The 12,983-nt window shown below is 42.8% G+C and overlaps 1 protein-coding gene across 1 annotated transcript in view; it reads left to right on the top strand.

Annotated features, from left to right (window-relative positions):
* The window catches only part of LOC146626958 (alpha-N-acetylgalactosaminide alpha-2,6-sialyltransferase 1-like), a 21,336-nt gene extending 8,622 nt beyond the window's left edge, over positions 1-12,714 (top strand). The window contains exons 5-9 of the mRNA XM_085360937.1: positions 9,117-9,255; positions 9,345-9,448; positions 9,884-9,967; positions 10,999-11,098; positions 12,511-12,714. Of these exons, the coding sequence (XP_085217063.1) occupies positions 9,117-9,255; positions 9,345-9,448; positions 9,884-9,967; positions 10,999-11,098; positions 12,511-12,714 (631 nt within the window). The remainder of the gene's footprint in view (positions 1-9,116; positions 9,256-9,344; positions 9,449-9,883; positions 9,968-10,998; positions 11,099-12,510) is intronic.
* Positions 12,715-12,983: the final 269 nt, after the last annotated feature.

Genomic DNA, 12,983 nt, shown 5'->3' with positions numbered 1-12,983 from the left:
TCTACTCTCATATTCATGCTGATGTGTAGGTCCCTTCCAAAATATTCATTTTATTTAAGGAACTGATTTCAAAATGACTAAACGCATTGAAGAAGAGATTTTAACTAATGATATTATAATGACACATCAAAAAATGAGTTTCTGTCACAAGTTTCCTTTCTTTAGATGGAAGTCTGTTGAAGACCAATAAAAAGGGTTAGAACTTGAATAAAATCACCATTGGGGTGAATTAATTTTTAATTTTTTGATGTAGCTGCGCCATTCCAGGGCTTGGTTTCAGCAAGATACCAGGTGGGAATCAAACTACACAAAGGTGTGTAGTCTTACCACTACACTATCCAGCTGCCATTTACACCTGGGTGTACATGTATATCTTGGTTGACTGCTGCTTCTAAACATATGCATTATTAGTACTGTATGCTGCTCAGTAACATTGAAAATGTATTATTTACTGTTACTGATGCTTATGTTGGTCATTGTGGTTTGCTTACAGTGTTGTCTTCTTTTTGCTTGTTTTTTTTGTATCAGCAGGAGATTATCGAATTCGGTTCTTTAGAATTCTTTTAACGACAGAGAAAGACCCCGGACTCAGTGTGATCAAGCTCAAAAAATAATCTTTATTGTACATTTCCGGAAACGGAGAGCTGTAGACACAAGGACGCACACACAGGTCTAAAAGCATTGCAAGCCAAAGGCGTATATATAGTTCTGCTATACGTCACACACAGTTTCGATCAAAACAACTCTGCTTAGTTTCACTTTCTGTCTGCACGCTTCTTGTTCTCTGCACAAAGCGTGCAGTTTCCTGTCAGTACTTTTGGCTCAGATTCTAGTCACAATGGCATTCTCCTACTCTGGCCTCTATAAAACAATATAAACAGAAAATAAGCACTAAGAATATATATTTATTTTGTAATATGATCAGGCAGTTTTACTGTGTCTTTTCTCTCTATCCCTCTTCTCCTCTATTTTTCTTCCCTTCACCTTCTGTTAACTCTCTTCTTTCTCTTTCCTGTCCCCCGGTCCTGTCCATTCTGATTGTAATAACTCAAAATGAAAAATATATATACAATTATATATATATACATATATATTAGGGGTGCAACGATATTCGTATCGATATTGAACCGTTCGATACAGTGCTTTCGGTTTGGTACGCATATGTATCGAACAATACAACATTTGTAATTTATTTTATCAACTTTCCTTCTGACGATGCTGTCTGTGTGGAGAGCTCAGTGAATCTGCGTTCGACTACTCCGCCTAGGCTGCACTGTCGAGCGCAGATCCACTGAGCGCTCCACACAGACAGCATCGTCAGAAGGAAGAGCGCAGGGCGAGCTAGCCAGACAGAAGTTAAGCTCTCCTTGCAACATGGCAAATTGAACCTCCTCCACCCTCATTCAGATCTGGCGTTTGGAATTATTTTGGTTTTCATGTGACGTATGACCCTGAAGGTAAGCGAGTCATGGACTAAAGTAAAACAGTATGTTGGATGTGCCACGCAATGCTCAATTACATGGGTGGGAGCTAGTGTGTTAGCGCAGTTAGCTCGTTAATGTGTTGGCCATCTAGCCCCATGCACGGGGCTATCAGGGGTAGCTCGTTAACGGAGATTTGCCATGTTGTGGCGTTAAGGTCATTTTAACAAGGTTAACCTGAAAGCACTAGTGGGAACACAACGAATATGACTGCACATTTACACCGACATCATCCTAGTGCAAAGACAAAAACAACAAGCATGCATGCTACAAACTTTACCCAATTCATTTAGACAGCCGTTAGCACATGATTCTCCTTATGGGGACCTGATATGTTTAATATGCTGCTGAGAATATAGCCCAGAAGAAGCGGATAGTATAGCTTTTATTTTGGAAAGAGCCATTTCTCTGTAATAAACTCTCTTTTCCAAAGATGAGTGATTCCTCAATCAGATACAGGGCTCGCAAAATCGCTAGCCCGACGTCCTGGGGCTAGCGATATTTCCAGTCGGGCTACCAAAATCTATCTCTGCCCTGCCTGTCCGGTGTTCCAGATCTACTGGCGTTTAGATCAACTGGCGTTGGTCGAACAGATGTGTGGCAGTCTTGCGTTTCAGGAGCTGCTACCGACAAACCAGCAAAAAAACCGCCAAATGTGTCACCTGTGACACTTGTGAGGTTGTCTCAAACACACTCCGTCAGTCTTGATGCTGTTGAACAACAAAATGTTTAAAAATGTGGCGAGTTTACCTGGTGATATCCTCATGCGCAACGCGATCGCGAAAACAGCAAACAAGTAATACCACGCCGATGTTGTTCACAGGACAGCAAGAGTAAACGATCGGGAGACTCTTGTCGTCGTCATCGTTCCCCTTGCACGGTTTGTTTCTCCGAATTCAGCGTTTTTGCTTCACAACTAAAGCGAGCAGTTTACTTTGTATGCACTAACATGGACTCGAGTCAACCAGCGCCACCTCTGGCCAAGTGCCACAGCCTACAGCCAGATCAACCTGTGACACACATCTGCACCACGTTTGAATTCGTGTCATGCACATTTGTACCTTTCAATTGTGTCTGTTTGTGCGTCATGCAAATAAACCTTTGAAATGAATGAAATGACACTAATATTTCACTATTGTTGTAACATCACATGTCGTTAGCGTAGTCTGTCTGTGTCTTCCCTCTGCAAACGAACATTTCAGAGTTGGTTGTTATATACAGTCTGTATAAGTGTGGTTAATCTAATGAACATTTGTAAGGAGATGGCAGTTACTGTGAATGTACAGCATTTACACAGTGATTAGTAATAAACAGTCAGACAATGACTCTGACAATCTCATTCAGTCTTGCAGACTGAATGCACCTTCTGTGGAAAGTGGTACCACACAGTGTGTGTGGACTTCCCCTGTGCAGAAGGCGACTACAAATGTTGTGCATGCTAAATAAACAGAAACAAATGATCCCTGTTGTCTTTGCTTACTGATTGTTTTCAGTGTTGACAATCCACATTGCTGGCATTGCATCTGTCAACATGTTTGTGGGTAGATTTGGATGTACCAGGGGTAAGTGCAGCCACTCAGCCTCTACTCACTGTGATCGTAGCAGCAGGTGTAGATGTGTCACAAGTTAATCTAGTAGTAGGCTATGGTAGTAGTGGACTGACCTCCATTTGAAACTGCTCCAGCTGCTGTGTGATAGTGGATCTGCTACAAATTGAAGATCATATGGAAGTTTTGGAAATTAACCCTTGTATTATGTTGAAAAACAAAAAAGTGACATTGATTTTGTTGCGGGTCATTTTGACCCGTACTGTGTAAATCCACTCAGAATTGTTCAAAAACTGCAATAAAACAATAGCAACTTTATTTTCCATTAGATAAACATGTAGAACACAGACATACAACAGTTAGACTTTCCATAACTAATTTAGAAACAATTTGGTTTTTCGTTCTTACAAACACATTTCTGTTGAAATTGCCCAACGTTCTCAGTTTTTCAATGCTCAACATTTTCTATTTTGTCCACATGATGGACAGAATGTAACTGTGTGCTTTCTGCAGATGTACTTCTTGCATTTCTCACAAAATGTGCTTGTTTTCAAACAGGAACCTTCCTAACTAAGATTTAAAACAAAAGATTTCTACGTCTCCTCCAGTCTCACAAACAGATGACAAACCAAGCGACACACCTGAGTCACTGACTTTCTTAAATCCACTCACTCTCACTGGCTCTGTTTATTACTAATCACTGTGTAACTGCTGTGAATTCAAAGTAACTGCCGTCTCCTTACAAATCTTCATTGGATTAACCACACTTATACAGACTGTATATAACTACCAACTCTCCAGCCATGTTGATGGATTGCCTATATTGGCTGGAAATATTCATTTCCAGAGAAAGGACACAGACAAACGATGCTTACAGGATGTGATGTGACAACACTAATGAAATATTGATGTGTCATATTTGTCCAAGGCGTATTTCATTGTTATGGAAAAAGAGAATATCAAAATCATGATGACCAATTGGAGTGGTGATTTCTATGACTTTGTGTATATAATTTGGGATTTTGAACAAATGTAGGCCAATAAGGAATATATGATATCATTTCATTCTTTTCAAAGGTTTATTTGCATGACGCACAAACAGACACAATTGAAAGGTACAAATGTGCATGAAACAAATTCAAACGTGGTGCAGATGTGTGTCACAGGTTGATCTGGCTGTAGGCTGTGGCACTTGGCCAGGGGGGGCGCTGGTTGATTCGAGTCCATGTTAGTGCACACAAAGTAAACTGCTCGCTTTAGTTGTGAAGCAAAAACGCTGAATTTGGAGAAATAAACCGTGCAAGGGGAACGATAACGACGACTAGGGTCTCCCGATCGTTTACTCTTGCTATCCTGTGAACAACATCGGCGTGGTATTACTTGTTTGCTGTTTTCGCGATCGCGTTGCGCATGAGGATATCACCAGGTAAACTCGCCACATTTTTATACATTTTGTTGTTCAACAGCATCAAGACTGACGGAGTGTGTTTGAGACAACCTCACAAGTGTCACAGGTGACACATTTGGCGTTTTTTTTGCTGGTTTGTCGGTAGCAGCTCCTGAAACGCAAGAATGCCACACATCTGTTCGACCAACGCCAGTTGATCTAAACGCCAGTAGATCTGGAACACCGGCTATTGTAGGAAGGAAAAATATATGTCAATGCTTTTGCATTCTTTCGGAAATGTAGCTGGGTAATTATGTCATTGGCATCGGTGAGCCACTGTCAATATGTGACATATTGAAAGCGCGTTTGGATTTGCGCTTGTTTTTTTGCTTTCACTTTGCAATCGTGTGAACTGTGTATAGAGAGCGACAGTACTGATTGGTGAGTGATGATAATTTGTGCACCAATTCCTCTGACATTGTCTTATTAATCGTTAGCTTACTACGCAAACATGACAAGTGAAATCTCCGGCAGCAAGCTTAAACATGTGAGAGGTTGATCGCGCAGAGAATGTGAGTGCGTGTGTAAAAGCAGCAGGATATATATTTTAGTTCTGCTGAGCCAAATAAGACAGGTCAGGGTGAAGAAGTGACAGCCAAAGAAAAGCTTACCACAAAACGGAAAAGTTATGACAAATCAGACTATAAGGCAAAAAGAAAGTGCAGCTTTATGGTTTCATGGACAAAATAATTTCTGTGGCTGCGATATGATGAGCTAAATAACCAGGGGTGCACATAAGTGGTCCGCAGGTGCGCATTCGCTGTCAAAATAAAAAACACGCACAAGTTTTAAATTTAAAAACTGTACTTTTTTACTGTACACACACACACATATAAAAAAAAAAACACCCAGCACGCCCCTGTGGGCGGTTTATCCTTCAAGCTCGGGTCCTCTACCAGAGGCCTGGGAGCTTGAGGGTCCTGCGCAGTATCTTAGCTGTTCCCAGGACTGCGCTCTTCTGGACAGAGATCTCCGATGTTGTTCCCGGGATCTGCTGGAGCCACTCGCCTAGCTTGGGAGTCACCGCACCTAGTGCTCCGATTACCACGGGGACCACCGTTACCTTCACCCTCCACATCCTCTCGAGCTCTTCTCTGAGCCCTTGGTATTTCTCCAGCTTCTCGTGTTCCTTCTTCCTGATATTGCTGTCATTCGGAACCGCTACATCGATCACTACGGCCGTCTTCTTCTGTTTGTCTACCACCACTATGTCCGGTTGGTTAGCCACCACCATTTTGTCCGTCTGTATCTGGAAGTCCCACAGGATCTTAGCTCGGTCATTCTCCACCACCCTTGGGGGCATCTCCCATTTTGACCTCGGGACTTCCAGGTTATACTCGGCACAGATGTTCCTGTACACTATGCCGGCCACTTGGTTATGGCGTTCCATGTATGCCTTGCCTGCTAGCATCTTGCACCCTGCTGTTATGTGCTGGATTGTCTCTGGGGCATCTTTACACAGCCTGCACCTGGGGTCTTGCCTGGTGTGATAGACCCCAGCCTCTATGGATCTTGTGCTCAGAGCTTGTTCTTGTGCTGCCATGATTAGTGCCTCTGTGCTGTCTTTCAGTCCAGCTTTGTCCAGCCACTGGTAGGATTTCTGGATATCAGCCACCTCCTCTATCTGCCGGTGGTACATACCGTGCAGGGGCCTGTCCTTCCATGATGGTTCCTCGTCTCCCTCCTCTTTCTTGGGTTTCTGCTGCCTGAGGTATTCACTGAGCACTCGGTCAGTTGGGGCCATCTTCCCAATGTATTCTTGGATGTTCGTTGTCTCATCCTGGACTGTGGTGCTGACACTCACCAGTCCCCGGCTCCCTTCCTTCCGCTTAGCGTACAGCCTCAGGGTGCTGGACTTGGGGTGAAACCCTCCATGCATGGTAAGGAGCTTTCTTGTCTTTATGTCAGTGGCTTCTATCTCCTCCTTTGGCCAGCCTATTACCCCAGCAGGGTACCTGATCACGGGCAGGGCGTACGTGTTGATGGCCCGGATCTTGTTCTTACCATTCAGCTGACTCCTCAGGACTTGCCTGACCCTCTGCAGGTACTTGGTGGTTGCAGCCTTTCTAGCGGCCTCTTCATGGTTCCCATTCGCCTGTGGGATCCCCAAGTACTTGTAACTGTCCTCTATGTCTGCAATGTTGCCTTCTGGTAGTTCAATCCCCTCAGTTCTGACTACCTTCCCTCTCTTTGTTACCATCCGACTACACTTCTCCAGTCCGAACGACATTCCAATGTCATTGCTGTATAGCCTGGTAGTGTGGATCAGTGAATCGATGTCTCGTTCACTCTTGGCATACAGCTTGATGTCATCCATGTACAGGAGGTGGCTGACAACTGCTCCGTTCCGTAGTCGGTATCCGTAGCCAGTCTTGTTAATGATCTCACTGAGGGGGTTCAGGCCTATGCAGAACAGCAGTGGGGACAGAGCATCTCCTTGGTAGATCCCGCACTTGATGGTGACTTGTGCTATGGGCTTGGAGTTGGCCTCTAGTGTTGTACGCCACATCCCCATTGAGTTCCTGATGAAGGCTCTTAGGGTCCCATTGATCTTGTACAATTCTAGGCATTCCAGTATCCAGCTGTGGGGCATTGAGTCATAGGCCTTCTTGTAATCAATCCAGGCAGTGCACAGGTTGGTCAGTCTGGTCTTGCAGTCTCGGCTGATTGTTCTGTCTACCAGTAGCTGGTGTTTTGCGCCTCTGGTATTCTTGCCAATTCCTTTCTGTGTCCCGCTCATGTATTGACCCATGTGCCTGTTCATCTTAGCCGATATGATGCCTGACAGGAGCTTCCATGTAGTACTGAGGCAGGTTATTGGTCGGTAGTTGGAGGGGACCGGTCCCTTCTTGGGGTCCTTGGGGATCAGGACCGTCCGGCCTTCAGTTAGCCATTCCGGGTGTCTCTCGTTAACTAGCAGCTGGTTCATTTGTGCTGCTAGACGCTCGTGGAGTGCAGTCAGCTTCTTCAGCCAGTAGGCGTGAACCATGTCGGGCCCTGGTGCTGTCCAACTCTTCATACTGGAGACCCTTTCTTGGATATCTGCCACTGTAATGGTTACTGGACCCTGTTCAGGGAGGTCGCTGTGGTCTGCCCTCAGATCCTCTAGCCACTGAGCATTGCCGTTATGGGTTGCATCCTTCTCCCATATGCTCTTCCAGTATTGCTCCGTCTCCAGCCTTGGTGGTGCTGTTCTCTTATTGTTCCCTTGCCACACCTTTGCTGGTTCTGTGGAGAACAGCTGGTTTATTCTCCTGCCTTCTATCTCTCTGGTGTACCTCCTCAAGCGGCTGGCCAAGCGGCTGGCCAAGGCTGTGAGTCTTTGCTTGGCAGTTTCCAAGGCCTCAGGTATGGACAGCTTGCTGTATTTCTTAGGCACCTTATTTGTCACACCTTTCTGCAACTCCGTTAGTTGGCTAACCTCCCTCCGTGCTACTTTGATCTTGCCCTCTAGCCTCCTTCTCCATGGAGGGTACCCCTTGTCGCTGTTCAACTTGTAGCCAAGCATCTCACTGATCACTGCTGCCGTATTGTAGATCAGCTTGTTAGTGTCGGTAATCGTGGTTGTAGGTATTGTCCGTAGTGCTGCATTAACATCATCTAGCAGACCTTCTGAGGGTACTTCACGTAATCTTGGTAACCGGCTACGGGGGATCCAGGTTTCAAGCTTGGCCATGATCCTCTTTCGAATGTTGGAACACTGAGCTACTAGTTGTTTCGCCGTCATTGTGGATGTTGGGTATCGAAGAATCCATAGGTCCCTCATCCTATTCATGTAGCCCCTTCCGCCGGGGTTACTTGCGTAGTAGCATTCCAACAACGCCCTGTTTTCGTCTCTTGCCCACCGATGCCTTCTTGTTCCAGTAGCCCACTTTTCGTCAGGGTGCCCTGGTTCCTCAACACCTGACGCGGACCTTGTTGATCCGGGCGACGTCCGAGCCGGCATGCCTTCATATTTATCTGTCTCGCTCATGTCTGCGGTAGGCTTGCTTAGCATAGGGGGTCTAGCCTTAGGACCCTTACTGGATACAGACGCCCCAGGCAGGAATCGAACTTGCGATCCTCTGTTCCAAAGGCGTGTAGTCTAACCACTACGCTATCCAGCTGCATCCACTACGCTATCCAGCTGCATCCACTATATATATATATATATATATATATATATATATATATATATATACACATACATACATACATACATACATACATACACACACACACACACACACACACACACACACACACACACACACACACACACACACACACACCTACCTCTCCAGGTTCCAACCTGCACAAACATTTGCATCCCTACTCAAAAGTTGAAATGTCTAGCTATTAAATTTAAATATTGAGATAACAACCAATATTTTTAACATACTTAGACTTTTGAGTTATCTATTTCTTTTAATTTCCAAAAAAAGAAATCTCTTGTACCTTATGGGAATGCATTTAGGAAATCCTTGCACAAAGGCTGCTATATAACAGACACTAACGAAAAGCATAATAAGATGAAAGGTATATCACACTACCTTCAATTTGAATGCTGTTGCTTGAACTACTGACTGATTTTGAACATTACAATTAAATCAACGTAAACTGAACCAAAGATCAACTTTCTGAATTGTGTCTGTTTGGCAGGATGAACGGTGCCGTTATCAAAGGTTATGAGGAAGATGTAGGAAATAGAACATCAGTGTACGTTCACACAGAGCACTCCATCGCCGCATCACCTTATTTTTTTGGGAAGTATGGATACAAGTCTGCCCCTCATGATGAGGTAGTAAAACTTACAAGACAACAGTGTGATATTGTTTATACTCTCCACAGACTAAAGATTATTTTGCTCCATAATTTTTCTCTTGGCAGGGAATAAAATATGTGCTGATTCCTGAGGCAATGAGAGATTTCCGATGGCTTGAGGGTCTTTTCAAAGGACATGAGGGCTATAGTGGCCCACACCACAAGAAATGGTGATTATTAAATTAAGTAGTTATGTAGTAATTTTTTTTTTCTCCTGCTTTGACAAATCTCAATTTTTCCAATTAGTTTATAGTGTCATTAGACAATCTTTTAAGAGCAGCCTCACAGCTCAGAGGTGTGAGTGGAGAAGAACTAGAGACAATTTACCAGCTGGGATTTTGTCTAACTGGTAAAAATCCATGGCCTTCCTCGTGGCTCCTACATGTCACTGCTGAGTGCACCCACACGTGAGGTGTTCACAGGTGCCTCATTATTAGCAGATGTACTCTACAAATGCACTCTGGAAAATGCTAAAGCAACTTGAGTTGATATCTACTTTTTCTTTTAGGTTTTAATGGACAATTGTATTGCCTTTTATTTAAAAAAACAACTAAAATTAATAATATAAATTATCCCTCCTCTCCCTTGTGTTTTCACCTCACCAGGCCAGGGACCTACTATTCAGGGCAGTACAATGAGAGCCGATTCTACGTTCTACACCAGGACTTCCTCCGATACGTGAAGAACAGGTCAGACTCCTATGAGCATACTGTGATTACATATGAGCAGATGTTGGTAATAATATAATATAATATAATATAATATAATATAATAAGGTTGCAGAAAAGCTGGTTCCATACCTGGACAAATTACTGGTGCATCCCAGGGCTAACATAGAAACAGGCAACAGTTCACATTGTTTCATCATCTAATAATTGTTTTTCTTTCCTGAACAAGTTTGCTCTTAGAGTTAACTCCATTCTGGGAGAGTGACTCTTCTGAGCTTCTGCTCAGCTCTGTTGAGAATCATTAAAGTGATGGTTGGGACTTCCAGTCAATCAATTGAAATACATTGTGGATTTCAAAATCTTATTTGGTTTTCATATGTACCTATTTTCAATGATATCAACTTTAATAGCAGGAAATTAACTAGGCATAATTCTTTTTTATGTGTGTTTTTATTGTTCTGGGTCTTTTGACCGAGCATTTTGAGTTAATGGGGCTTCTTTGTGCTAATTTTGTAGGTTTCTATTATTTAGTATTGAGTTTAGTCCCGGTTTTGCTTCCATGTTTAGTTTTATTTCTGATTCCATGTTTTCTTGTCGATGTGCCTCGTCTCCTTTTTCTGTTTACATGTTTCCCTCCTTGTTTTTTATTCCATCTCTTCCCTCTCTGTCATGTGCTTTCCTATACATTTTCCCCAGCCCATCTCGCCTCTCTCTCCCCCTCCATGTCTCATCTTTCTTAATTATTCTGTATTACCCTCTTTGTGTCTCCTCTGTTTGTCTCCCCAGTCTTTCTTGTTCCCCTTTGGGTTCCTTCCTCCCGGCCTCATGTCAGGCCGTGTGTTCTTGCCTGCGTCTTGTGTTTAGTGTGTTTTGTTTTGCTTCCTCCTGTCTCGATTAACTCCTCCCAACTGTGTTCCCCGTGTATTTCCACTTCCCTCGTCACCATCATGTGTATTTATTGTGCAAGTTTTCCTTCTTTCATTTTCAGATCGTCTCTTAACCCTTCCAGTATTTTTATATTTTTTGTTTGTTTGTTTGTTTTTTAATCACAGGTTCCTAAAGTCACCTAATCTGAATAAAAGATTCTGGGCAATAGTCAGACCAACCAATGGAGCATTCACTCTCTTCCTGGCTTTGCATATTTGTGACACAGTGAGTTAATATTACCTTTACATTTCTGTGTAAGAGGTATTGGTTTCCACACCTATATACACAATACACAGACTAAAAGCCTCAAAGCAGCTCTTTAATGAAAATAAGCTATTTCACACATGTTTTCTGCAAAGTAGATGACATCTATATGTCACAGTCAAACCACAAAACGAACGAATCTTGAAAAAAAAGCAATCTTGAAATTACGTAAACATAAACCCAGATGAACAATGCCACCACATGACATATCAGACCAAGTAATCATTTATTCAACATGATTCGGTACCTTTTAGAATCGTCTTTACCAGCAATAACCAAAGTTTCTCACATTGTTGTTCAGGAATTTTTTTCCCACTCATCTTTGCAATGTTGCTTCAGTTCATTAAAGTTTGAAGCATTTCTTTGCGTTGACTGGGCCATTGCAACACCTTGATTTTTCAGTCATTCTCCTATACATTCGTTGCACTGAGAATATCGGTTATAAACTAAAAACGTGCAGGAGTTTTTTTTTTATATTATTTTTTTGTACTCAACTAAATGATTGTGCCCAGGCACTGTGGCTGAAAGATACAGCTTAACTCATCTGTCCTAAAAGCTGATGTCCTGCTTGTTGGTATGAGGTGTTTATAATATGAAAAATAATGTGCTGTGTTTGTTTGTTTTCCTAAATGTGCCATTGTACATTATGGACAAAAATCTCCACTCTGTCTTGTCTGCCCAAATTGAACAGAGTTTCTGAAGTCTTTCTGGGTCATTCACATGCAATTTGTAAATTAAAATGTGCTGCTATGTTCTTTTTATAGAGAAGAAGCAACCATCAATCTTCTGGAATTGTGCTGTCAGGCACTTTCATTAATTATTATTTCATTAATTATTTAATTAGCACGGTGGCACGGTGGTTAGCACTGTTGCCGCACAGCAAGAAGGTCCTGAGTTCAATTCCACCATCAGGCTGGGGTCTTTCTGTGTGGAGTTTGCATGTTCTCCCCGTGTTTGTGTGTGTTCCCTCCGGGTACTCCGGCTTCCTCCCACTGTCCAAAGACATGCAGCTTCAAATCAAATCACTTTTATTGTCACATCGTAGGGATAGGTTAATTGGATAATCCAAATTGCCACTAGGTGTGAATGTGAATGTGAGTGTGAATGGTTGTCTGTCCTTGTGTGTTAGCCCTGCGACAGACTGGCGACCTGTCCAGGGTGTACCCCGCCTCTCACCCTATGACAGCTGGGATAGGCTCCCGCGACCCTGAAAAGGATAAGCGAATGGAATATTTAATTAATTATTATTATTATGACCTATTATTATTGTTGTTGTTGCTGTTGTTTTTCCTGATGGGAACTGTATTAAGGTATTCTGCAAACTATGTCTTGAAAAGTAAGGATTTTTTCTCTCTCTCTTTCTGTATCCTCAGGTGGATGCATATGGATTCATGACTGATGACTACATGAAATACTCCAACTACTATGCTCAGAAGTACATTAAAACAAAAGTACATTTCTATTCCAACCATGACTACATTTTGGAGAAGAATACATGGAAAGATCTTCACAACAGAAAAGTAATAAAGCTGTATCAAAGAACGGAGCCAGAATCAGGGACTGAAAAGCCAAAGTAACACTGAGTCCACCCATAAGGATAAAACCTACACTACTGAAGATATTCAAGAGCCATGTCAGGCAGCACAGTAGTGCAGTGGTCAGCACAGCAAGAAGTGTTCACATCCAACATATAACTGGAGGGTTTCTTTGTGTGCATGTTCTCTCTTTGTCTGTGTGGATTCTCTCTGTAGCATCAGCTTCCTTTGATGCTGCATGAAGACATGCACTTAGTTGGGTTAGGTTAACTGGTGAGAGTATTTTGGCCATAGGTGTGAATGTGAGTGTC

The sequence above is a fragment of the Diplotaxodon limnothrissa genome, linkage group LG8 (genome assembly GCF_057381915.1).
Source record: "Diplotaxodon limnothrissa isolate DT_005_m linkage group LG8, D_limnothrissa_male_GT1.1, whole genome shotgun sequence".
NCBI classification, from domain to species: domain Eukaryota; kingdom Metazoa; phylum Chordata; class Actinopteri; order Cichliformes; family Cichlidae; genus Diplotaxodon; species Diplotaxodon limnothrissa.
Note: the sequence above shows the minus strand (reverse complement) of the source record. Positions and strands in the feature narration are given on the sequence as shown.